Below are 24,015 nucleotides of genomic sequence, written 5' to 3'. Positions count from 1 at the left end.
TTGATTTCGGCTCTGATCATGATCCCAGGATCATGAGATGGAGCCCTGCATCAGGCTCCATAGTCAGCAGAGTCTGCTCTAGTAGAAGCTCTCCCTTTTCCGCTGCCCTTTCCCACTGCCCACCCCTCAACTGTCTTTCTAAAATGCTAGTTTAATACTTGGCCTTTGAAGAAAAATTTCTTTTAGGGATGCCTGGGTGGTTCAGTGGTTAAGTGTCTGCCTTCGGCTCAGGGCGTGGTCCTGGAGTATCAGGATCGAGTCCCTATCAGGTTTCCTGCATTTTTTAAAAATTTTAAAACAAATTTCTTTATTTTTATTTTTTTAAAGATTATTTATTTATTTATTAGACACACACACACACACACACACACATACACACACACAGAGAGAGAGATCCGGATCTCGCCCTTGGCTGAAGGTGGCGCTAAACTGCTAAGCCACCGGGGCTGTCCAAATTTCTTTTATTTTTTAACTTATTTAAAAAGATTTTATTTATTTATTCATGAGAGACAGAGAGAGAGGCGGAGACATAGGCAGAGCCAATGCGGGACTCAATCCCAGGAGCCTGGGATCACAACCTGAGCCAAATGCAGATGCTCAACCACTGAGCCACTCAGGCACCCTGAAAGCTTTCTTTTAATATAAGTTTTATCATCAGTTAATATTTATCAAGTAATTTATCTCTTCATAGGACTTCTGCCATAAACAGTTCCGTATCTCTTATGTCCTATATTCTGAACAGAAGACCTAGAACTTAACCTAAGAAGCCAGTTTTTATACTATAAATGCTTTAAAAGTTTACCTGAATGATTTATTTATTTATTTTTAAAGATTTTATTTATTCATGAGAGACACAGGGAGAGAGACAGAGACGTAGGCAGAGGTAGCAGCAGGCTCCCTGAGAGGAACTCGACACAGAACTCGATCTCAGGACCTGGAGATCATGGCCTGAGCCAAAGGCAGATGCTCAAGCCCTGAGCCACGCAGGCATCCCTACCTGAATGATTGTCTCTGCTTTCATATTTATATCAATCAAATATGAAAGCAGAGACAAAGAATTTTAACAGGGTTTTTGTGTGTGTGTATGTGTGTGTGTGTGTGTGTTTGCAGAAGATGAACAAGGTATAACTTCTGATAATAGTTTTATATGTGCTAGAAGTTGTCTGTAGTTTTTTCCACTTTTCAAAATAAATATTTGCTTTTGTTTAATATCATTTGCAAAGTAGTGATATGAATTAAAATTCTTGTTTGCCATGGGGAAAGGTCTTTTTATCAAATTTTTAATTTATCAAACTTCTGGCAAAAAAAAAAAAAAAAACTTCTGTCAAGGAGGAAAATTATTACTCTTATATCCTGTTTGTAAAAAATTTCCCAGTAGAATACATATTAGAAAGAAAGGAGGGCTAGGAAAGGAATGACTGTGTAAATGGTTTACTGTTGGTTAGTAGAAATGGCTGAAGTTATTTAGTGTTGCTTAACTTCTTTCAATATTTATTTATTTATTTTATCTCTACTTATAGTAGAAAATACAGAGTTTTTACAGCAAGCTGCTTTAGAAGAATATGGTCCAGAGCTTCATGTGGCTTTGAGGAGCCGAAGAGATGAATTACACTATTTAAGGAAACTTACTGAACTACTTTTTCCTTATATTTTACCTCCTAAAGCAACAGACTGCAGGTATAAATAGTCCGGAAAATGTCATAGCAGTATTTGCATACCATGCCATATGTATACTGTTATTCTTGATCATAATAGGAGTATACTAAAACTTGAGATTAACCTGTGATGTAACTTTGCATTTAAGAAATATAATTTGTCAGGTCTTAAAATGCCATTTTAGGTGCTAAGCACTCATGATGTGTTGTGTTACTTGGAGTTTTTTTGAGGGGGAAGTGATCCTGGGAAATCAAGATAAATATGAATAAAATCAGCTTTTCTTTTTTTTTTTAATCAAATAGGAACTATTCATTTTCTTTTTTTAAACTTTTTTTAAAAATTAGCTTTTCTTAAATTTGAGATCATTATACTTTGTTAATTCCTCTGTCTTCCATTTTAAAGACATAAACATTCTGACTCAGTAACAGAAAACTTTAAACAAACTAAACAAAGTTTGTGTTTTAAGGTTATATCTCTGAAGAATAAATTAGAATTTATCTAGACCATCCTTTTTCTGGTAGAAACATGTTTAGATTATTTCATAAACTTACCTCATTACTTTCACCCTGATAATTCTTAGAGGAGAAACCATGGCTTATTTTTAGTGATGTACTTTTAAATTTTATTTATTTAAGTTTTATTTTTAAGTAATTACACTCAAAGTGGGATGTGAACTTACCAGTTGATCTAGAAACTCCTAGATCAAGAGTTGCATGTACTGTACTGACTGAGCCATCCAAGCATTCCCTGCAGTAATGTACTTTAAATATTACTTTATTTTATTCATAACATAAAATTTGTATCAAAAAATACTAGTATTTTAAATATTTTAATGAAAATATTTTTATTTGAACAGATTAATGTATAATATTTAAATATTATAATTATGAAATGTATTAGACTATTAAAAACTTACTTGCTTTAAACATTAATTTAAAAATGTATTAAATATTTTAAATATTCTGAGGTGGGGATGTTTTCTAATCCTCATCCAAATCCCTTCTGTTAAGGAAATGCTTTTTTCTCTTAAACAGTACTTCTTTTAGCCAGTTCAGGAATCCAAGTATGGTCTGTGAACCACTAGCATAAATGAGCATTATTTGGGAACTTTAAAGAAATTCAGAATCTTGGGGGACATATCTACTGGATCATAGTCAGCATTTTAGTGAGATCTCCAGGTAAGAACGGATGTAAATCACTAAATATGTACAATATTGTTTGTTTTTCCAGATCCCTGACTTTGCTTTTAAGAGAGATCCTCTCTGGTTCGGTATTCCTTCCTTCTTTGGATTTCCTAGCTGATCCAGTAAGGCTTAAAAAATGGTTTTAAATTGTGGTAAAATAACAATAATAACATCAAGTTTATCATCTTAAATGTTTTTGTACATACAGTTCAGTGATATTAAATACACTCATTTTTGAGCAGCCATCACTACTACCCATCTCTAGAACTCTTTTCATCTTACAAAGCTGAAACTCTATAGCCATTAAGTAGTAATTCTCCATTCTTCCTTCTTCCTATATACTGGCAATTACTACCATACTTTCTATCTCTATGAATTTGACTCTTCCTGGTACCTTGTATAAGTGTGTCCATGCAGTATTTGTCTTTTATGATGGCCTTATTTCCCTTAGCATAATGTCCCCAAGATTCATCCACTTTGTAGCATATATTAGAATTTCCTGCCTCCTCAAGGCTGAATAATATTCCATTGTAGGTATATACCATATTTTGCTATTTATTCATCCATTGGTGGACACTTGAGTTGTTTTTACTTTTGAACCAGTACGATTTTGAAGAAGCAGGACTAATTTATGAACATTTTAAATGCTGAAGTTAGAATAACTTTTTCTTTGCCCACTTTCTTTTTATTGCCCTGCATTGCATTTTTTATTTATTTATTTATTTTTTTTTTAGCATTGCATTTTTTTTAAAGATTGATTGATTTGAGAGGGAGAGCATAAGCATGAGCTGGGGTAGTGGTATAGGGTGAGGGAGAGGGAAAGAGAATCCCAGCAGACTCCCTGTTAAGTGTAAAGCCTAGCATGGGGTTCATTCCTACAATCCTGAGATCATGACCTGAGCTGAAATCAAGAGTCAGATGCTCAACCAACTAATCCACCCAGGCATCCCCTACATTGCAGATTTTTTAAAGTGCCTCTATGTTACATATGTACAACTGCTTTGCCACTGTTCCATTTGTTTTTTTATTTTTCTAGAAACTTTCACAATATGCAGAAAGTTTTGAGAATTTTGGGCAGAATATAGTAATAGAATTATTTTGACCTATGTGTATTATTTTCCATTAGGATACTGTGAATCATTTACTTATCATCTTCATAGATGACAGTCCAGTGAGTATTGAGTATTAACTTTGAATTTTGATTCATATCTGTCAAAGCATATGATACTTTTATTGAATTAATAAATTCTCTTTTTTCATAGCCTGAGAAAGCAACTGAACTGCCTTCCCCTTTGGTTCCATTCTTGCAGAAATTTGCAGAACCTAGAAATAAAAAGCCATCTGTAAGTATTTTTAGCAATAATGTATATTATTGTTAAAATTTTTATTTACTTGGGGCACCTGGGTGGCTCAAGTTGTTGAGCATCTGCCTTTGGCTCAGGGCATGATCCCGAAGTCCTGGGATCGAGTCCCACATTGGGTTCCCTGCCTGGAGCCTGTTTCTCCCCCTGCTGTGTCTCTGCCTCTTTCTCTGTCTTTCATGAGTAAATAAAATCTTTAAGAAAAATTTTTTACTTATTTATTTTTTAAAGATTTTATTTATTTATTAGAGAGAGAGAGAGGGATAGCATGAGTAGGGGGTTCGGGGCAGAGGGGGGAGGAGAAGCAGACTCCCTGCTGAACAGGGAGCCTGACGTGGGGTTTGATCTCCGGACCTGGAGATCATGACCTGAGTTGAAGGCAGACACTTAACTGACTGAACCACTCAGGTTCCCCTATTATTTTTAATATAAACTATTTTATCAGTGTTGATATATGGACTTGACTTACTCTTCTCCCATATTGTATCAAGGTGCTGAAGTTAGAATTGAAGCAAATCAGAGAGCAGCAAGATCTCTTATTTCGTTTTATGAACTTTCTGAAACAAGAAGGAGCGGTGCATGTATTGCAGATATGTCTGACTGTGGGTGAGGCTTACCTGTGCACTTTACCAAAGTCATTTTTACACTTTTTAATGTATTTGTTATATACTGTAAATACATTTGAATGTTTAGATCACATCTGATTTTGTAGTTGTCATGTGTCATTGTACTAAATTTCATTTTACTAGAAAATCTAAATGCATCTTTGAGTTGTCTCTTAAGTGTCCACTCATTTCCAGATTGGAACATAAGTTATAACTAACTTCAACCAACTGACTTATTTTTAAATATAACTTTAAAAAGTTGATATATAATTTACACAATGAAACTCATAGAATTTAAATGCAAAGTTTGATGAGTTTTGACACATCTATACATCTGTGTAACCTACACCTTTATCAAGATATAGAACATTATCATCACCCCAGAAAGTTAGGACCCTTCCCAAACACTCCCACTCCTCCCAAGCAGTCACAGGTCTCATTTCTCTAGCCTCAGATTAGTTTTGACTGTACAGTTTCCTTATATAAATGGAGTACATTGTATGTGCTCTTTTGTGCCTGGCTTCATTAATTTGGGATAATGCTTTTTAAGATTGGTTCATGTTGTATAGAGGAATAGTTTGCTCTTTTTTAGTGTTAAGTAGTAGTCTTTTGTATGAGTGTACCATGGTTTTGTTTTGTTTTTATTTTTGTTTTAATTCATTCCTCTTATGGATGAGTATATCTGTACTGCTTTCACTTTTGGGCTATTATGGATAAAATTGCTCTGCACATTCCTGTATAAGGCTTTCTGTTGAGTGTATGTTTAATAACTGGAAGTAGAATTACTGGGTCACAGGGTAGGTATATATTTTGTTTTATGAGAAATTACCACATTGTTTTCCAAAGTTATTGTACTCTTTTACTCTTTCTAGCAAATGTGTGAGAATTCTAGTAGCTCCATACCTTTATCAAAATTTGGTGGTTTTGTCTTTTTAATATTAGCCATTTTAGTGGGTGTGTGGTGGTATCTTATTGTGCTTTTAACTTGCATTTCTCTAATGACTGCTGTTGAACATTTTATCATATGCTTATTGGTCATTCAGTTATCTTTGTATGATGGAAGTGTTTAAGTCTTTTGCTTATTTTTTTATTGAATTGTTTTTCTTTTTGTCATTAAATTATAGGAGTTCTTTATATATTCTAGATGTAAGTCTTTTGTCAGAAATAAATAATAAGAATATTTTCTTCCAGACTATGGGTTGTCTTTTCATTTTCTTTTAATGAGTAGAATTTTAAAATTTTGATGGTATTCAATATATATTTTTAATTTTATGGTTAGTGCTTTCAGAGACTTCTATTAGAAATCTTTGTTAACCTAAGTCAAAGTGATGTTTGCTCATTTTTCTCTGGATGCATTATAGTTTTATATTTTACATGTAGGTTTGTGATCTTGAAATATTTTCATGTTGATATTAGGTAGGGTTGGAGGTTCATTTTTTCCTTCCTATGGGTATGGATATCCAGTTTTTCTGATACTGATTTTTTTAAGAGGCATTTCTTTCCCCATCTTGAGTTTCTTTGGCATCTTGTTAAATTATTTGACCATATATGTGTGTCTGGATTCTCTTTTTTTCCATTGATTCATATGTCCGATTTTTGACCAATACCACAGTCTTGATTACTGTGACTACATAGGATGTCTTGAATCAAATTGCCTATTTCCACACACACACACACACACACACACACACACGCACATACATGCTCATGGATACACATACATACATGCACACACACAAAGCCTACTTTGTAGGTTTTTTTTTTTTTTTTTTTTTTAGAATTGCATTAAATCTATTGTATAGATTAACTCAGGGAGTAATGCTATCTCAACAGTATTTGGTTTCCAGTGTATATACATGGAATATTTTTCCATTCATTTCATTTCAGCCTTATTTAATTTCTCTCTATAATGTTTCATAGTTTTCACTGTAGGTCTTTATGTTTTTGGAGGTATTTGCATGTGGTATTTAAAATAATTTTAAAATTGTGGCTAATGTACAGAAATAGAATGGATTCTTTTGCATATTGACTCTGTATCCTGTACCATTGCTATATTCACTTACTAGTTCTATAAGCTTTTTTGTATATTTCCTTAAGATTTTCTACGTACATAATTATGTCATTTGCAAATATAGTTTAAGTTTTTCCTTTATAGTGTTTATGCCTTTTATTTCTTTTTATTACCTATTGCAATGGTTAGGACCTTTACTTTAATGTTGAATTGAAGGGGGGTGAAAGTTGACATCCTTAAAAAAAAAAAAAAAGTTGACATCCTTGCTTTGTTCCTGCTCTTAGGGGGATATCACTTAGTGTTATTCCATTATGTATGGTATTAGTCTGGGTTTCTTTTTGTAGATATCGTTGATCAGATTGAGAAAGTTTCCTTCTCTTCCTGGTTTGCTGAGAATTTTTATCATGAATTGATACTAAATTTTTTGAATGTTTTTAATGCATCTCAGTAACCTATTTTATTGTCACTGAGTTATTTCCATGTGGAGCTATAGTGATGTAATTGGTAATTTGTACTTTCTTTTTCTTAATCTCTAGTGCTAGGGGTTTTATCAAATCTATTAATATTTTCGATTTGCTAATTTTCTACTTTTATTTTTATTTTCTTCTAATTACATTGAGTTCAGTTTGCATTTCTTTTTCTGGTTTCTTAATTTTATTCCTGGCTTCTTTTTGAATACAGGGTTTTTAAAAACTATAAATTTCTGTCTATGAATTCCTATATCTAAATTTCCAAAATTTTGGATATTTGAGTTTGTTTTTTTTTTTTTTTTAAGATTTACTTATTTTAGAGAGAGAGCATGAGAGTGGGATAGGGACAGAGGGAGAGGAAGAGGGAGAACTTCAAGTAGACTTTCCAGTGAGTGGAGCCTGATGTGGGTCTTGATCTTATTAGATTATGACCTGAGCTGAGATCAAGAGTTGGATGCTTAACTGAGTGAGCCACCCGGATGCCCCTGTTGTTTTTTGTTTTTTGTTTTTGTTTTTGTTTTTATTTTTATTTTTTTTTAAAGATTTTATTTATTTATTCATGACAGACACAGAGAGAGAGAGAGAGGCAGAGACACAAGCAGAGGAAGAAGCAGGCCCCATACAGGGAGCCTGACGTGGGACTCAGTTCCGGGTCTCCAGGATCATACCGTGGGCTGAACTGCTGGGCCACCAGGGCTGCCCTGTTTTGGTTTTTAAATAAGCTCTACACCCAGCGTGGGGCTTGAACTCACAACCCTGAGATCAAGAATCACATGCTCTACTGACTAAGCCCCAAATATGTGATGTTTTTTATTGTAATTAAGTTTTAAATATTTTTAAATTTCCCTGTGGTTTATTCTTTGACTTAAATTTAACATTTGGAGATTTTTGAGATATCATACTGTGGTGGTTTTCTAATTTAATATTGTTATTAGGAGTGCCCAGGTGGATCTGACTCTTGATTTCACCTCGGGTCATGATCTCAGGGCCCAGGGAACAAGCCCTATGTGGGGACTTATTGCTCATCTTGGAGTCTGCTTAAAGATTCCTTGTCTCCCTTGCCCCTCCCCAGTCTCCACCCCGCTTGGCTTGTGCATGTGCGTGTTCTTTCTCTTTCTCTCAAATAAATAAATCTTTAAAAAAAATACTGTTCTGAAAAAAAAAATACTGTTCTGGTTAGACAACATATTCTACGTGATTTCAGTCTTTTTCAAATTTATTGAAACTTGTTCTGTAGCTCCTCCATATGTCTTAATGTTTCCTGTTTGTGTGAGAACTTCTGTTTTGCTTTGTTGGGTAGTGTTCTATAAATGTCAATTTGGTTAAGTTGATGGATTGTCTAAAAATATTCTGTATTCTTTATGATTTTTTAATGGATTCGCTATTTTTACCTTCAGTTTTGTAATTTTTTTCCCATGTATTTTGAACATTATTATTAGGTGCAGACACATTTAGGATTGTTATATCTTTATGATGAATTTGTCCTTTTATCATTATAAAATGTTCTTATCTCTGGTAATTCTCTGTCTTGAAGTCTACTTGATTTGGGATTAATATGGCTACATTGTTCTTACAGAGGGGCTTGCATTGTATGTCTTTTTCTATATGATTAAAGTGTTTAATATTTCTTGTAAACACCATAGAGTTGAATCTTACTTTAAAAAAATCTAGTTTGTTAATCTTTGCTTTCTAGTCAGGGTATGTAATATACCTTTACACTTAATGTAATACTTCTATGTTTATTGCTAGGTCTTTTTTTTTTTTTTTTTTTTAAGATTTTATTTATTTACTCATAGAGACACAGAGAGAGAATGAGAGGCCGAGACACAGACAGAGGGAGAAGCAGGCTCCATGCAGGGAGCCTGACGTGGGACTCGATCCAGGGTTTCCAGGATCACGCCCTGGGCTGCAGGCAGTGCTAAACCGCTGCGCCACCGGGGCTGCCCCTATTGCTAGGTCTTTGATCTTGGTATTTGTTTTACATTTGTTCCATATATTCTTATTCTTCTTTTACTTCTTTCTTGCCTTTCTTTGGGTTACTTGAGTATTTTTTAATATTCCATTTTATCTCTTCCATTGGCTTTTTATTTATGTCTCCTTTATTTTCTTCTCTTGTTTCTTCTCTTGAGTGGTTGCTCAGAGATTGCATTGTTAGTCTTTATCACAGTCTTTTTTTTTTTTTTTAATTTTTATTTATTTATTTATTTATTTATTTATTTATTTATTTATTTATGATAGTCACACAGAGAGAGAGAGGCAGAGACACAGGCAGAGGGAGAAGCAGGCTCCATGCACCGGGAGCCCGATGTGGGATTCGATCCCGGGTCTCCAGGATCGCGCCCTGGGCCAAAGGCAGGCGCCAAACCGCTGCGCCACCCAGGGATCCCTATCACAGTCTTCATTTAAAAAAATTTAACTGCTTCAGGAACACTGTAAGGACTTCAGTGTACTTCAGATTACTCCCTTCCTACCTGATGTGCTGTTACATATTTTAATTCTGTGTGGGCTATAAACTCTACAGCACATTGGTATTTCTTCTTTAAACCTTCCATCCCCCACCCTCATTTTGGCCCTTAGAGTTATTGGTATATTTACCTTTTTGGGGCTTTTTATTCCATTCTGCAGAATCAGGTTTCTGTTATCATTTCCCTTTTCCTGAAAGAAATATTTTTTTACATTTATTATTAGCACCAATCTGATGGAAGTAAATTCTCTTAGGTTTTATCTTTTTTTTTTTTTTTTTAATTTTATTTGTTTATTTGAGAGAGAGAGAAAGCACAAGTTGGGGGCAGAGAGAGAGAGAGAAGCAGGCTCCCTCCTTAACTCAATCTCATGACCCTGGGATCATGACCTGAGCCAAAGGCAGACACTGAGACACTGAACTGACTGAGCCACCCAGACACCCCGGTTTTTGTCTTTTTGAAAAGATGTTTATTTCGTATTCATTTTGAAGGATATTTTTACCAATATGTAATTCTAGGTTGACAGGTTTTTCTTTCACCATTTTAAAGTTATTCTTCAGGTAGCCCCGGTGGCGCAGTGGTTTAGCGCCGCCTGCAGCCCAGGGTGTGATCCTGGAGACCCTGGATGGAGTCCCATGTCGGGCTCTCTGTGTGGAGCCTGCTTCTCCCTCTGCCTGTGTCTCTGCCTCTCTCTCTGTCTCTATGAATAAATAAATAAAATCTTTAAAAAAATAAATAAAGTTATTCTTCCATTATCTTTTGGGCAAAACCTCTTTCTTTCCTTCTTTTTCTTTTTTTTTCTCCTTCTTCTTCTTCTTTCTTCTTTCTTCTCTTTTTCTTGTAAAAGAGGGAAGTTGGGAGGAGGGATGGAGGGAGAAAGAGAATCTTAAGCAGGCTTCATGCCTAGCATGAACACTGATGTGGGGCTCGATCTCATAACCATGAGATCATGACCTGAGCTGATATTAAGAGCTGGACACATAGCCTACTGACCTCCCAACTGCCCCAATACTATTCTTTCTAATGAGAAATTACCTTCCATTCTTACGTGTATTCCTCTCTATATAATATGTCCCCCTTCTCCCTGGCTGGTTTTATAATTTTCTTTTTATTTTTGGTTTGCAGAAATTTGACTATACTATGTAGTTTTCTTTTTATATGTTCTGCTTGGATGTTACTGAGAATCTTGAATATGTAGGTTGGTGTCTTTTATCACTTTTGAAAATTATTGGCTGTTGGGGCACCTAGGTGGCTCAGTCGGTTAAGTGTCTGATTCTTGGTTTCAGCTCAGGTCATGATCTGGTGGTCATGAGATTGAGCCCTGTGTAGGGCTCTGCTCTGAGTGTGGAGCCTATTTAGGATTCTCTCGCTCCTCTCCCTTCCCCCCATCACTCATACACTCTCTTCCTCTCAAAATCTAAAAAAAAGAAAAAAGAAAGAAAATTCTTGGGTGTTATCTATTTGAATATTTTGCCTCATTTTCTTTCTCCTTTCTGTTCAAGGCTCCAATTATATGCATTTTGTTATTATCCCAAGATAATTTTTTTAAGAATTAAAAAAAATCCTTCTCTGTGCTTCAGTTAGATAATTAAGAATTAAGGGTGAACTCCATATTAATACATCTTATAGTAAGAAAAGGGAGTCAATATTTTGTCTATTCTACTGCTATCATCTGATTTTAGAGAAAAAAATATATTTGTTCACACACTCAGTTCCATCAGTAGTCTGTAGTCTCCATGGTGGAAGAAAATATAATTTAAAAACATTGACTGAAACTTAAAAAAGCCTTAGGTTTCACTGGTCTTTAGTGAATTAGATTTCAAAATATTAAAACACTTGGTATAAAAAATTAATTGAATGTGTTCTTTAAACAATTTTTAGAAATGTGTTTACTAGTCTAAATTTTAGAAATTTGTATTCCTGTGCAAGTATTTACATATTTTATATTAACATATAAAATATTTGATTAACTGAGTTTCTCTTTCATCTGGATATTTTATTTTCAATTAAAATTTTTAAAAAAGCTTTAAAACGATGACTAGATTGTAATTGCTTTTAATATTGATTACAATTAGACTGGGAATAGTATATTATGTATTATATTATATTATATTGAAATAATTCATTTTTTCTTACTTTTTCCTAATTTTCTAGAGGAATTCAATGATAGAATTTTACGACCGGAGTTATCAAATGATGAAATGCTATCTCTTCATGAAGAGTTGCAGAAGATTTATAAAACATATTGTTTGGATGAAAGTATTGACAAAATTCGATTTGATCCCTTTATTGTAGAAGAGATTCAGAAAAGTAAGTCAAAGATGTTGATGAGAACATACTTTTACAACTTTTAAAGTTCTCAGTTTCTCCTGTGTTCAGTGTTTATTATTGCAACAGCTGTGAGGTGCATAGGTAGCCATTATCCTATTTAACTAACAAGATGAAGGCTTTGATGAAATTAACTCCCAATTCACCTCCAGAATTGAAGGTTGGTTATTCTGATTCCTCATCCTAGTTTGACTTCTATACCTTACAAATGGATTTTCTGCAAAACAGTTCTAGGACTGTTTGTATGCTCTTTCACTGTTATTTTATACTAATATATAATGTACTTATGGTATTCATAAACAATTCCTGCAATATAATTTTTTTTAATAGTTGCTGAGGGACCATATATAGATGTTGTGAAACTTCAAACTATGAGATGTCTTTTTGAAGCATATGAACATGTACTGTCTCTCTTGGAGAATGTGTTCACACCTATGTTCTGCCACAGTGATGAGGTAAGTCAAAATATTAATCATGTTTAAGGATTTTTCTCTCTCTTTTTTTAAAAGATTTATTTATTTATTTATTTATTTATTTATTCATTCATTCATTCATTCATTCATTCATGATAGACATAGAGAAAGAGAGAGAGAGAGGAGAGGCAGAGATACAGGCAGCGGGAGAAGCAGGCTCCATGCCGGGAGCCCGACGCAGGACTCAATCCCGGGACTCCAGGATCGCGCCCTGGGCCAAAGGCAGGCGCCAAACCGCTGAGCCACCCAGGGATCCCCAGTGTTTAAGGATTTTTCTTCAAAATTTAGGAGTGTTTTTTTTTTTTTTTTTTTTTTAAGATTTTATTTATTCATGAGAGACACAGAGAAAAGGCAGAGATAAAGGCAGAGGGAGAAGCAGGCTCCATGCAGAGAGCCCGATGTTGGACACTATCCTGGGACTCTGGGATCATGCCCTGAGCTGAAGGCAGACGTTCAGGTGCTGAGCCACCCAGGTGTCCCTAATAGTGGCTTTGACATCAGTAGATGAGTGATTCAAATAACAAATAAACAGAAAAATAAAGCATGATTAAAAAAGTGAATACTCTTTTTAATTATATAAATTAATGGAGATTAAAAGGTTTTTGTTTTTGTTTTATTTGAGAAAGAGAGAGGGAGCATGAGCATGTGTGACAGGCAGAGGGAGAACCAGTCTCCCTGCTAAGCCAGGAGCCCAACATGGGGCTTGATCCCAGGATGCTGGCATCACAACTTGATGGCTAAGCCACCCCGGCACCTTGAGGTTAGAGGTTTATTATAAAAATGATTCTCAATACCAAAACCATATTTAGATGTATTTGATTAGGTAGATAGTGACCAGATTGGTCTACCTGATTTGCCATATATGCTTGAGTGGCTTTTTAATACTGTGGTGATGGTGAAACTCCATTCTTCTTTTATATACTTTATGGACGTGTGGAAATCAAATGGCCTGAATATCTCCATTTGTAGTATTGTAATCCTTATTCTATTTGCCTATAGTTGTTTTCACTTGATTTAAATTTTTTTTCTTTAAACTGGAAAGTAGTAAGGTCAAATATCATGTTTTAATATAAAATAGTTTAATCAATCATAATTTTTTGGAAGTATTTCAGGCAACTTTTAAGAGGTGCAGAATCACCAACACGCAATTCAAAATTGAACAGGTAGGTATGTTAAGTCTGTAAAGCTTGTTTTTGTACTTGTTGATGCTAATCATTCTTGTAATATTGTTTTTATTTGTTTTTCTTTGACTCTGTGGTTCCATTGCTGCATAAGTAGACAAGACATTTTATTAAGTAATTATAGAGTTGTACTATATTCGGTAACCCAAAAATGCCTGAAATTCTTTTAGAAAAACTTAATAAGATACACAGCATTGCCTTGCTGTTATCATGATTAATATACATTGGTGCTTGATCACCTGCTTTGCTGGAGCCTATAGACCACATCCATAAATGAAAATCTGTAGATAACTCAATTTTAGACAGTTTTCTTCCTCCAGAGAGTACATTTTATTAGAGTACATCCTGGTTACAAATTTGGAGAGGTTTTTATCCCTTTCTCTTCTCGCTTTCTGGAAATACATGTGTGCAGTTAAATAACTCAAAGAAATAAAAGAAGAATTAATGTCTTGATTTGCGTTTACATCATTGTATGTACAAAATGGACACAGGTCACATCTATAAATCCATAGAATAGATATTCAAATTGTTCTCAATACCTTCCTTTTTTTTTTTTTTTGAGCAAGAATCTAATATATAAATAAGTTAGGGATGTGGTGCAAAGACAGAAGTAGATAGGTCAGAAACTGGAGTAGTTTTTTAGATAGTATAAAGAAAAATGTTAAAACCGTAGCCATGGGGAGAATATATTGCATTTCTTTGCTATAACCAAAGGATGTAGAAACATTTGAATTTTTTGATTATTGAGTTTATATATTACAATCATGAAACATTGACTTAACAAAAATTCCATCCATGTTGTTTAAAACAGCATACTTTACCAAATCCAAATACCTCTTCTTTAATTTGAACACTTTTTAAAGACTTTAATTAAATTTTCCAGCATCATTTGAGAAGCAGGTTGAATTTATTTCTGTTTATAGACATAGGATATTTGGAGTGCCGTAGTAAGGTATTAAGCTTAATCACTTAACTGTAGAGGACCATTTAAGGGGAAGTGGTTCTTTGATTCTTATAAGCCTGCCCAGTAGCTAAGTCAGGGTCATAACTTCAGAGATGGAAAGCTTTCTTTGCCACTTTGAGAACGCCTGGTTGTCTTCAACAAACTACATTAATTTTGCAGTTTTTAAAATATAAAATAAATAGGAAAAAATGTGGACTCTATTCATTTTGGGTACTGATTATGGTCTTTAAAAGTATGTTTTTCTTTGTATTGACCTGATTTTAATATTAACTGTCAGTCTTGCCAGGGCTCTGCTTCTGTGATACTTACTCATTTACCTATATAGAATAAATAAAAGATTTATGTAACATTCTTTCACTGAAAATTTAGAGAAGCATTGCTAATTTGCTAAGTGACTTCAAATATGTAAAGTATTCATATATTTTATCTCTACATTCTATTTAATTGTAATTTAAAAGTAATAATTTTAATGCATATTATTGTTAACCTGTTGTTCTGTTTCTTCCATACTCAATGCATAACTTAAAAAATATATTTAGGGGTGTTTTTTTTTTTGTTCACTTTGTTTCTTAGCTTAAAACATATATTTCAGAGTACTCAAACTACAAATGTGTGAAGCACATAATTATATCTAGTATAGACTTGAATTTCATGTTGGAAAACACTTGTTTTCTGTGCCAAGTGTTTGGATAGAGGCTTAGTCTCTGTATACTTTCTATCATATCAAACAAATAGTGTGCCTAAATGAGGGCAAAGAAGTGCAAAGTTATTTCTTGACATACTAGTTTAAGAACTTTTTAAAAATGATCTAGAATTCATACTCTTCCTCTCCCCAAAACAGCCTTGGTACTTTCTTTTTCCTTTATTATGTTATAAAAATTCTTTACTTTTGCAAAGATGAATGCTATCTAATTGTATAACTTTTAAAGCTTTTAAATCTTGTTTTGTGTTCTAAAGTGAAACTTGTTTAATATCTGGGCTTTCTCTCTCCTTTCCTTATATAATCTCACATATCTGTTACTGCAGAGGTAGCCTAAGTTTGGATGATTTTCGGTAAGTCTTGGGACAGCATGTGATTTTTTTTTCTGTATAAATTATTTAAGTTCAGAAAGTATACCCAAAACAACCTAAGTACAACAAAAAGGAAACACTGCTATTACTATTGCCTTACTATCACTTACTTGAGATATCCTTTATTTTTTATTTTTTTAAAATATTTTATTTTAATTTAATTTAATTAACATATACTGTATTATTAGTTTCAGGGATAGAATTTAGTGATTCATCAGTTGCATATAACAGCTGGTGCTCATTTCATCAAGTGCCCTCTTTAATGTCCATCATGCAATTACCCATCCCCCTTCCCACCTCCCCTCCAGCAAGCCTTAGTTTGTTTTCTATGTTTCTATGTTTTATGGTTTGCCTTCCTCTCTATTTTCATCTTGTTTTTGGGATATCCTTTTAAAATTAACCTCTAATTTGCTTCTAGATATCTCCTTTTTTGTTTTCTTTCTTTTTTAGAAAAGAAAGAAAACAAAAAGATTTTATCTATTTTTTAAAAAGATATTATCTATTTTTTGAAGTAGACTCCATGTCCAGTAGGGGGATTGAACTCACAACCCTGAGATCAAGAGTCTCATGCTCTACCAGCTGAGCCAACCAGGCCCCCCTAGATAGCTCCTTTTTGAAATAGCATGATATATGTCGTAAAATAAAAATGTCATTTTAAGATAAAATGAAAAGCTAGTATCTAGCTGTTCAAAGCTGTTGATTCATTTTTTGTTAATTGGTTTTGCTAAATTACTTGTAGAATTACTTGTGTTTAAAGAACTTTTTTTTTTTTAAACAAGAAGTATGCTATTTGTGTATTTCTGGAGATAATCAGAAGTGAGATATTTTTTAAAATGTCAGATTTCGAAAAGCTGAATTTCTTATGATCTAAATTCTAGATATTTTAGTAATAGTTTGTTGATATTTTTGTAATTGGTTTTAGAAACACTCTCAGAATTATGTTTATAGTTCTGGATTTAAAAAGAAACCACTGATTGTATGCTTGTTTACATAAAATAATCTTCTAGTTTAAGTACCCTTTTTACTACTAACTATTTATTAAGAGTTTTTCCAGTTTTAAAGTAAGTTTGATTTGCTCCTTAGACATATATAAAATGCACTTGTCATTAATGTACCAGGTATATTTGAAACTTGATCCATTTTTTTTGTTTTTGTAATTATTGCATTATTTCAATAAATAAATTTTGCTTGTAGGAGTAATAGCTATCCATGAAATTAAGCATCCAAAACAAACTTTTCTGGATTTTAAAATAGTCATTTTTATTTGTTTAGCTGTTGTATGGGTAGCATTACATAGCATGAGTTTTAAATTGAGTAAAAGTTCATTTTTACTTGTTGAAACTTGAAACATAGGCTGTAACAGGAAATTTTTGCTGCTTTTTGGCTTATTTTTTGTTGTAGTTGCTTTCCAGCTATATCTGCTTTTAGAAACTTACTTTTGAAAAAAAATTACAAAACCAACATTTAATATTTTATGTCAGAGCAGGCTTCCTTAAGCTACATTTGCTTTTGTACTTAGGCTTATAGCTAATCCTCCCCTTGGGCACTTTATTTTTTCTTTTTGTAACTTTGAAGTTAAGTAAGATGCATTTTATACTTCATTCCTCTTTTATTTCATACTCCTCCTGAGTATTTATATGATTATAAAATTAAAATTTGCTTAAAAATATTCAGTTCTAGGGGACAGATTTTTTTTGTTAAGGTCTAAAATGAACTGAGAAGGTCATACTTTTATATATTTTTTCTGTTACATTATGTTATTTTAGCAGTACAGTTCTAAATGGATACATTGTTTTGAATGTTGGTCTTACCACATTTTTTTGTTATTCCAAAATATATATGGCAGTGAGAACTATGTACCACTAGGGGGCTCTCACCTTTTAAACATTTTAGTTCAGTTAATGTTTTAACTAGTAGGTAAATTCTAAACATTTATTAATATATTTTTTTAATATTTTAAATAAATAAATATTGTCCCATTTGTTCATACCCCCAAATTAAAACTTTAAATGTCATGTCACTTTTGGCTTCTGAGATGTTGAGACTATGTCTATGACTATGACTATGAACTCCAAAAAGTTATGTTAGCTTTACCTTTAGTTTACACTTTTCACAGCTATTTTTATTGTAGTTTAGAATAAACTAGATTGTTGTGATAATTTACTATGTACTTGATACATTTTTGTTTAACATTTAGGAGCACACAGAAAAGAGGAGAATCATTTGGAATCAGCAGAATAGGTAGCAAAATTAAAGGAGTATTCAAAAGTACCACAATGGAAGGAGCTATGTTGCCTAATTATGGGTTAACAGAAGGTGAAGATGACTTTGTAAGTAAAATTCTTCAATTTGATGTATGTATAAATTCCGACCTACAGTGTCATAAAAAACTGGACATGCTTCCTTTCTGTTTTCCCTTTCCTTTATTTTACTTATTTCAGATTTCTTTTCTATCCTTTATTTTTTCATTACTTTATAGATTCATAGTGCTAATCTAATTTGTAAAGATCCTGAACACCAGGTTAATTGCCTGTTAAAGCCAGAGTGGTTTCTGTTGAGTTGAGATAGTTATAATAGTCAAATAATTTACCATCTTATGGTTAGAGTTTTACTTTGTAGTTTCATCTCTTTCCAGCCATAGATCCAGGCAAACATTTGTTTTCATTGTTTTTGTTTCCACTTTTTTAAAAAAGATTTTATTTATTTATTCATGAGAGACACACAGAGAGAGAGAGAGAGAGAGAGAGGCAGAGACACAGGCAGAGGGAGAAGGAGGCTCCGTGCAGGGAGTCCGACGTTGGGACTGGGACCCCACGATCACTCCCTGGACCAAAGGCAGGTGCTAAACCGCTGAGCCACGCAGGCTGCCCCAGGCAAATTGTTGATAAATGTCCTTACCTCTTGCTACTTAAACTGATTGGTGTATCAAAAGCATCAGCATTGCCTGGGAGCTTATTATAAGTACAGAATCTCTGGTTCCATTCTAGACCTACTGAATCAGTTTGCATTTTAACAAGATTTCTGGTTAATTTATGTGCACATTACACCCACCATGCAATTTTATTCCGTGATCTTTTGGACATGTTGTCCTTGAAATACCCTTCCTTTATTTATGTAGAAAGTTTATACTTTCAGAATCCAGCAGCTTCCCATAGACCCTTATCTGGGTCTCCAAGTAGAATTGAATATTTCCTCCTTTGTGCCCCTTCTTAGATCATATGTTAAAGCATGCACCAAAAATTATATTTGAAATGATGTCTATGATTGTTTTCCTTACTAGTTAGTTCCATAAGGATAGATATTGTCTCATTTGTACTTTTTACTTATTGAACAAATCTTTATTGAACAGAGTTCCTGGATCCTTATTTTGCCCTTTAATGACTGAGCAGTGGGGATAAAAATGATGATTAAGATAGAGACTTTGCCCTTAAGAGATTTACTAACCTGGTTATAAAAGGTTGAATAGGGCAGTCCTGGTGGCGCAGCGGTTTAGCGCCGCCTGCAGCCTAGGGTGTGATCCTGGAGACCCTGGATCCAGTCCCATGGTGCCTGCTTCTCCCTCTGCCTGTGTCTCTGCCTCTCTATCTCTCTCTCTCTCTCTCTCTCTGTGTCTCTGTGAATAAATAAATAAAAAATCTTTAAAAAAAAATAAATAAAAGGTTGAATAATAGTGATTGGATTGGCAATGACTAATAAAAAGGAATGAGGGAGAGAAGAGTAAATAAACCCATTTTTTTCTTTGTACTTCTTCCTTTTGACCTCTGTCCCATTGCATGATGAATTTTAAGGAGTTTAAATGATTCTTCATGATTTAAGTGGAAGAAAATCTTAATTCTTTTTTTTTTCCTTCTTAGGTTATCCAAATATAACATTTTTTTTTTCTGTTTATGCCCTTGTCTTTTCTTAAAAGTGTGGGTAAGAAGAAAGACAGTAGACAGAGGATATAGTCTTTTTTCAAAATAATATTTATTTGTGTATTAAAAAAATTTAAGCATATTATAGTCTCAATTTTTTAGTAATATGGAAAAGTGGAAACAAATTTGAAATACCATCCATAATCCTATCACTCAATTGCCATTTCTGTTAACATTTTGGTGATTTAAAAAAAATACCTTTCCTTTCTCATCCACATAGATTAGGCTACATTATGTATACAGTTTGCTATCCTACTCTCCCCACTTAATATTACAATAAAAGCATTTACCCATGTTACTGTGAACTTTCCAAAACAGAATTTTTGTTCAGGAAGATGTACATTTTATTTTTTGTTCTGATTACTTGAAAGATAAGTTGGTTTTTGTTTGTTTGTTTGTTTGCTTCAGGAATGGGAGGATAGTCTTTAAAAAGGTGAGGGAATTCTGTGTTATAGTGGCCCAAGGAAGAAGAAAATTCTTGATTTGGAACCAGAGATAAGTAATAAGGAAAACTATGGGAAGAGAGCAAACTAATCCCTAATCCTCTGAAAAGAAAAGGTAGGGGTGCATAGGCTGTTCATCCAGACTAAGATGATGCCAGTTGTGATTTAGAGGGCACTGTGCTAGTTTTTTTAAGTTTGTTTAAGTAATCTCTACCCCAACATGGGGCTCAAACTCATGACCCCAAGATCAAGAGTCACATATTCTTCCAACTGATTGAACCAGACACCCCAGTACTTGTGCTAGTTCTAAGCTGTGGGACCTTGGGAGTCTTCTTTATCTTGTTTAGGAAGTTTAGAGGAAAAGGGAAATTGCCAGTCTTACTACCAGGGTTAAGGTGGTTTGTGATGCAAATTTGGGACCTAGAAAACATTTTCTTTTAGAAACCTCGATGTGGTCATTTGGTGGCAGTGCCTCCTTCCTATTGCTCAATTTTATTGTGATTTGGCTTCTTCACAAATGAAATGGGGATGATAGTATCTGACTTACATAAGGTTGTTGTGAGAATTAAACAAGTAACATGCACAAAGTGTAGGACAGCACTTAGCATATGGTAAGCGCAGTAAGCACTATAAGAGCATCAATTCTTATAAATGTATGAATGTAAATTATGGATTAGATTGGCATATGTATGCTGGCCTGGAAACCAAAGTCCATTGCATAAGATTGAGTCTATTTGAAAATGTGTATCTGTCCCAAGTTCAGAAATTATTTGCAAATAAATTGTTGGAATCTATTAATATGTTGGCAGTTATCTCTGTATAGGAAAAGATAAGGAAAAGATAATAATGAGGAACACTAGTATTTCTTAAGGAAATAGGGGGACATCTTTTTGCCTTTTATCCTCTGCCATCCTTATTCTCCATCCTTTCTGTAGAGGGAAGATCTATATGAAAACAAAAAAATATTTGGTTTTCCTTTTCATAAAATTTTGGTTTATAATATTATTTACTTTCAAATAACATTAAAGGAAGTTCTAAAAATTCTTTAGAGAAATACTGCCCTAGAGATTATTCATTAAACTTTTTTGATATAAATACCATTTAAATGGTAACAGTAACAGTAATACATTTAAAAAATTTGTCCTTTGTTTCATGGATAGTTTTATGTTGCTAAGAATTTTGTTCTCCTATTTTGTTTCTTAGATTGATTTTGGAGAACTTTTTATTTAAGAATTTCTTTCTTTCTTTTTTTTTTTTTTTAAGTAAATTCTACACCCAACTTAGGGCTTGAATTTGTAACATTTAGTTAGATCAAGAGTCCCATGCTCCACTGACTGAGCCAGCCAGGTGCTCCAAGGATGTCTATTTTTTGGCATTTAGTCAGCTTGTTAAACAAATTTTCTTTCATTTTATGATTGTCTACCCTTCTGATGTCTCATAAACTGAATCCATTGACAAAATTACAGTTGTAATAGCCATAGAAAATGCTACTTGGTATCTCAGGTCCAAGTAGTGGAGCGGGCATTTCCCTCACACATTCTTCTCTCTTTTTCTTTCAAGTATATAAGGAGATAGCCTTATCCCAAAAAAAGGCAAAACCCAACTCATATCACCTGTCTTTATAGTTTCTTTTTAGGAATTGAAGGCTTTGTTTTCAATAGAGTATTAAGAGGTCCTCCTAAGATCATTAACATTCTTACTAGGGATTATGGAAAGCCATTTTAAGGCAAGAATAGAAAAGGATAATTTCTAAGGGGCTTTGTAGGGGAGTAAAAGAACTCACTTAGAACAGAGGTGACTGCCAGGTGTGGGAAGAAACTAGAACTGAGAGTAAAGGTAGGGTGCTAAAATTCTGCAAAGAAGTCTCTCTCTACTACTCATTTGCTCTTAATAGACTATTCAGAATTTTCTTAAGTGCAAACAGTCTTTGTCCTAAAAGAAGTATGTTCAAGATGGATGTGTTTTATTTGTAATATTTTGCCTTCTTTAACATGAATTTGTGATGTCTAGGTGATCAGGTGTTTTAATGTGCTAGTTCAGAAGTTTTACTTCTAATTTAATGAAGTAGAGACAGTTTTTCCTTCTTTCTGTATCTATATTTTTAGAACATGCTTAAAGTTCCTTTTTAAAAATAATTTTTCTTTGAGTAATATTTTAAAATATTATTTTAAACATTTATATTATTAAAATTTTAGAAGCCAACAGATGAAAAATGAAACTTAGTTCAATGGAGGTGGGTCCCTTTCAGGCCATTTTTCATTTATAATATTACTTCGCTGCAGTGAATATACTTGTGCCTTTCCCCACTTTTAAAAAAATTTACTTGGAATACATACTTCATTAGAATACATTCCCAGATGGGCAGCCCCAGTGGCCCAGTAGTTCAGTGCCACCTTCAGCCTGGGTGTGATCCTGGAGACCCGGGATCGAGTCCTGCGTCGGGCTCCTTGCATGGAGCCTGCTTCTCCCTCTGCCTGTGTCTCTGCCTCTCTCTCTCTCTCTATGTCTGTCATGAATAAATAAATAAAATCTAAAAAAAAAATACATTCCCGGAAATGGAATTACAGATCTTCCTCACCTTATAATGGGCTTACCTTCTGTTAAAACCTATTTTAAGTTGAAAGTAACCTAAGTTGAAAATGCATTTGCTTTTTTATTTTATAAAAATTTTTAAAAGATTTTGTTTATTTGAAAGAGAGAGAGAGCACACACATAAGCAGGGGGATAGATGAGGCTCCCTTAGGAGGGAGCCTACTGGGCTGAAAATGCATTTAATACACTAGGCTACCAGACATCATAACTTGGCCTAGCCTACTTTAAGTAAGCTCAGAACACTTACATTAGCTTACAGTTGGGCAAAATCATCTAACACAAGGCCTATTTTATCATAAGGTGTTGAATATCTCATGTAATTTATTGAATACTGTACTGAAAGTGAAGCAGAATGGTTATATGGGTACGAAATGACTATAGGTGTATTGATTGCTTACCTTTGTGATTGAGTGGCTAACTGAGAGCTATGGCTTGCTGCCACAATCTAGCATCACGGGAGAGTATCATACTACATACTGTTAGCCTGGGAAAAGATAAAAGCTCAAAATTCAAAGTACAGTTTCTACTGAATGCATATCGCTTTTGCATCTAGTAAAGTTGAACTATCATAAATCAGTGATCATCTGTAGTTAAAACTGTTTTATGACTTTTTCTAAATGCATATTGTCAGAATGAAAAATATCAGTACTTTTTACTTATTACCAAAGTTAAATATTTTCTATATTTGTGTGTTTTCAGTATCTTTAATCTCTGAAGTGCCTATTTTCTCTTCTATGCAATTTTCATATCTAGATGTAATAAAACCTGGAGTTGATGTAACTTGTTATTTTAAATTTTTTTCTCTATATTTTTAGTAGAAAATTTGGTGTCACCTTATTTCAAAAGTTTTGTAGAAAATTATGGAATTTATATGGACATATTTTTTATAGTTGTATCGTGTATGCTATAGGCCTGAAGGACCTGGAAACACTTAATTTTTCCTAATGATTTTTTTCCAGATTGAAGAAGGTATTGTTGTAATGGAAGATGATTCTCCAGTGGAAGCTGTGAGCACACCTAATACTCCCCGAAACCTTGCTGCATGGAAAATTAGCATTCCATATGTGGACTTTTTTGAAGATCCTTCTTCTGAAAGGAAAGAGAAAAAGGAGAGAATACCTGTATTCTGTATAGATGTTGAAAGAAATGATAGAAGAGCAGGTAGGAATTTTTATGAATACCTTTCTTAAAAGATGCTAATTAGTCTGTATTTATCAGGAATGATAAATATTTTGCCATTTCTAACTGCACATCTGAAAGGTAAGTGTCTGAACAGAAAGTTGAATGAAAGCTTAGGCTT

General features: G+C 33.6%; 1 protein-coding gene across 9 annotated transcripts in view; it reads left to right on the top strand.

Annotated features, from left to right (window-relative positions):
- Positions 1 to 24,015, top strand: part of SNX14 (sorting nexin 14) — a 72,856-nt gene that overhangs the window by 30,066 nt on the left and 18,775 nt on the right. For 4 of the 9 annotated variants that reach the window (XM_049092329.1, XM_025444575.3, XM_025444580.3 and 1 more), the window contains 11 exons: positions 1,521 to 1,677; positions 2,887 to 2,962; positions 3,967 to 4,011; positions 4,103 to 4,183; positions 4,693 to 4,807; positions 11,904 to 12,059; positions 12,408 to 12,532; positions 13,655 to 13,713; positions 15,722 to 15,748; positions 17,964 to 18,096; positions 23,675 to 23,876. In XM_049092329.1, coding sequence (XP_048948286.1) covers positions 1,521 to 1,677; positions 2,887 to 2,962; positions 3,967 to 4,011; positions 4,103 to 4,183; positions 4,693 to 4,807; positions 11,904 to 12,059; positions 12,408 to 12,532; positions 13,655 to 13,713; positions 15,722 to 15,748; positions 17,964 to 18,096; positions 23,675 to 23,876 — 1,176 coding nt within the window. The remainder of the gene's footprint in view (positions 1 to 1,520; positions 1,678 to 2,886; positions 2,963 to 3,966; positions 4,012 to 4,102; positions 4,184 to 4,692; positions 4,808 to 11,903; positions 12,060 to 12,407; positions 12,533 to 13,654; positions 13,714 to 15,721; positions 15,749 to 17,963; positions 18,097 to 23,674; positions 23,877 to 24,015) is intronic. The other 5 variants (XM_049092332.1, XM_049092331.1, XM_025444581.3 and 2 more) reach the window with 2 other exon arrangements.

Source organism: Canis lupus, chromosome 12 (assembly GCF_003254725.2).
Source record: "Canis lupus dingo isolate Sandy chromosome 12, ASM325472v2, whole genome shotgun sequence".
NCBI classification, from domain to species: Eukaryota; Metazoa; Chordata; class Mammalia; order Carnivora; family Canidae; genus Canis; species Canis lupus.
Note: the sequence above shows the minus strand (reverse complement) of the source record. Positions and strands in the feature narration are given on the sequence as shown.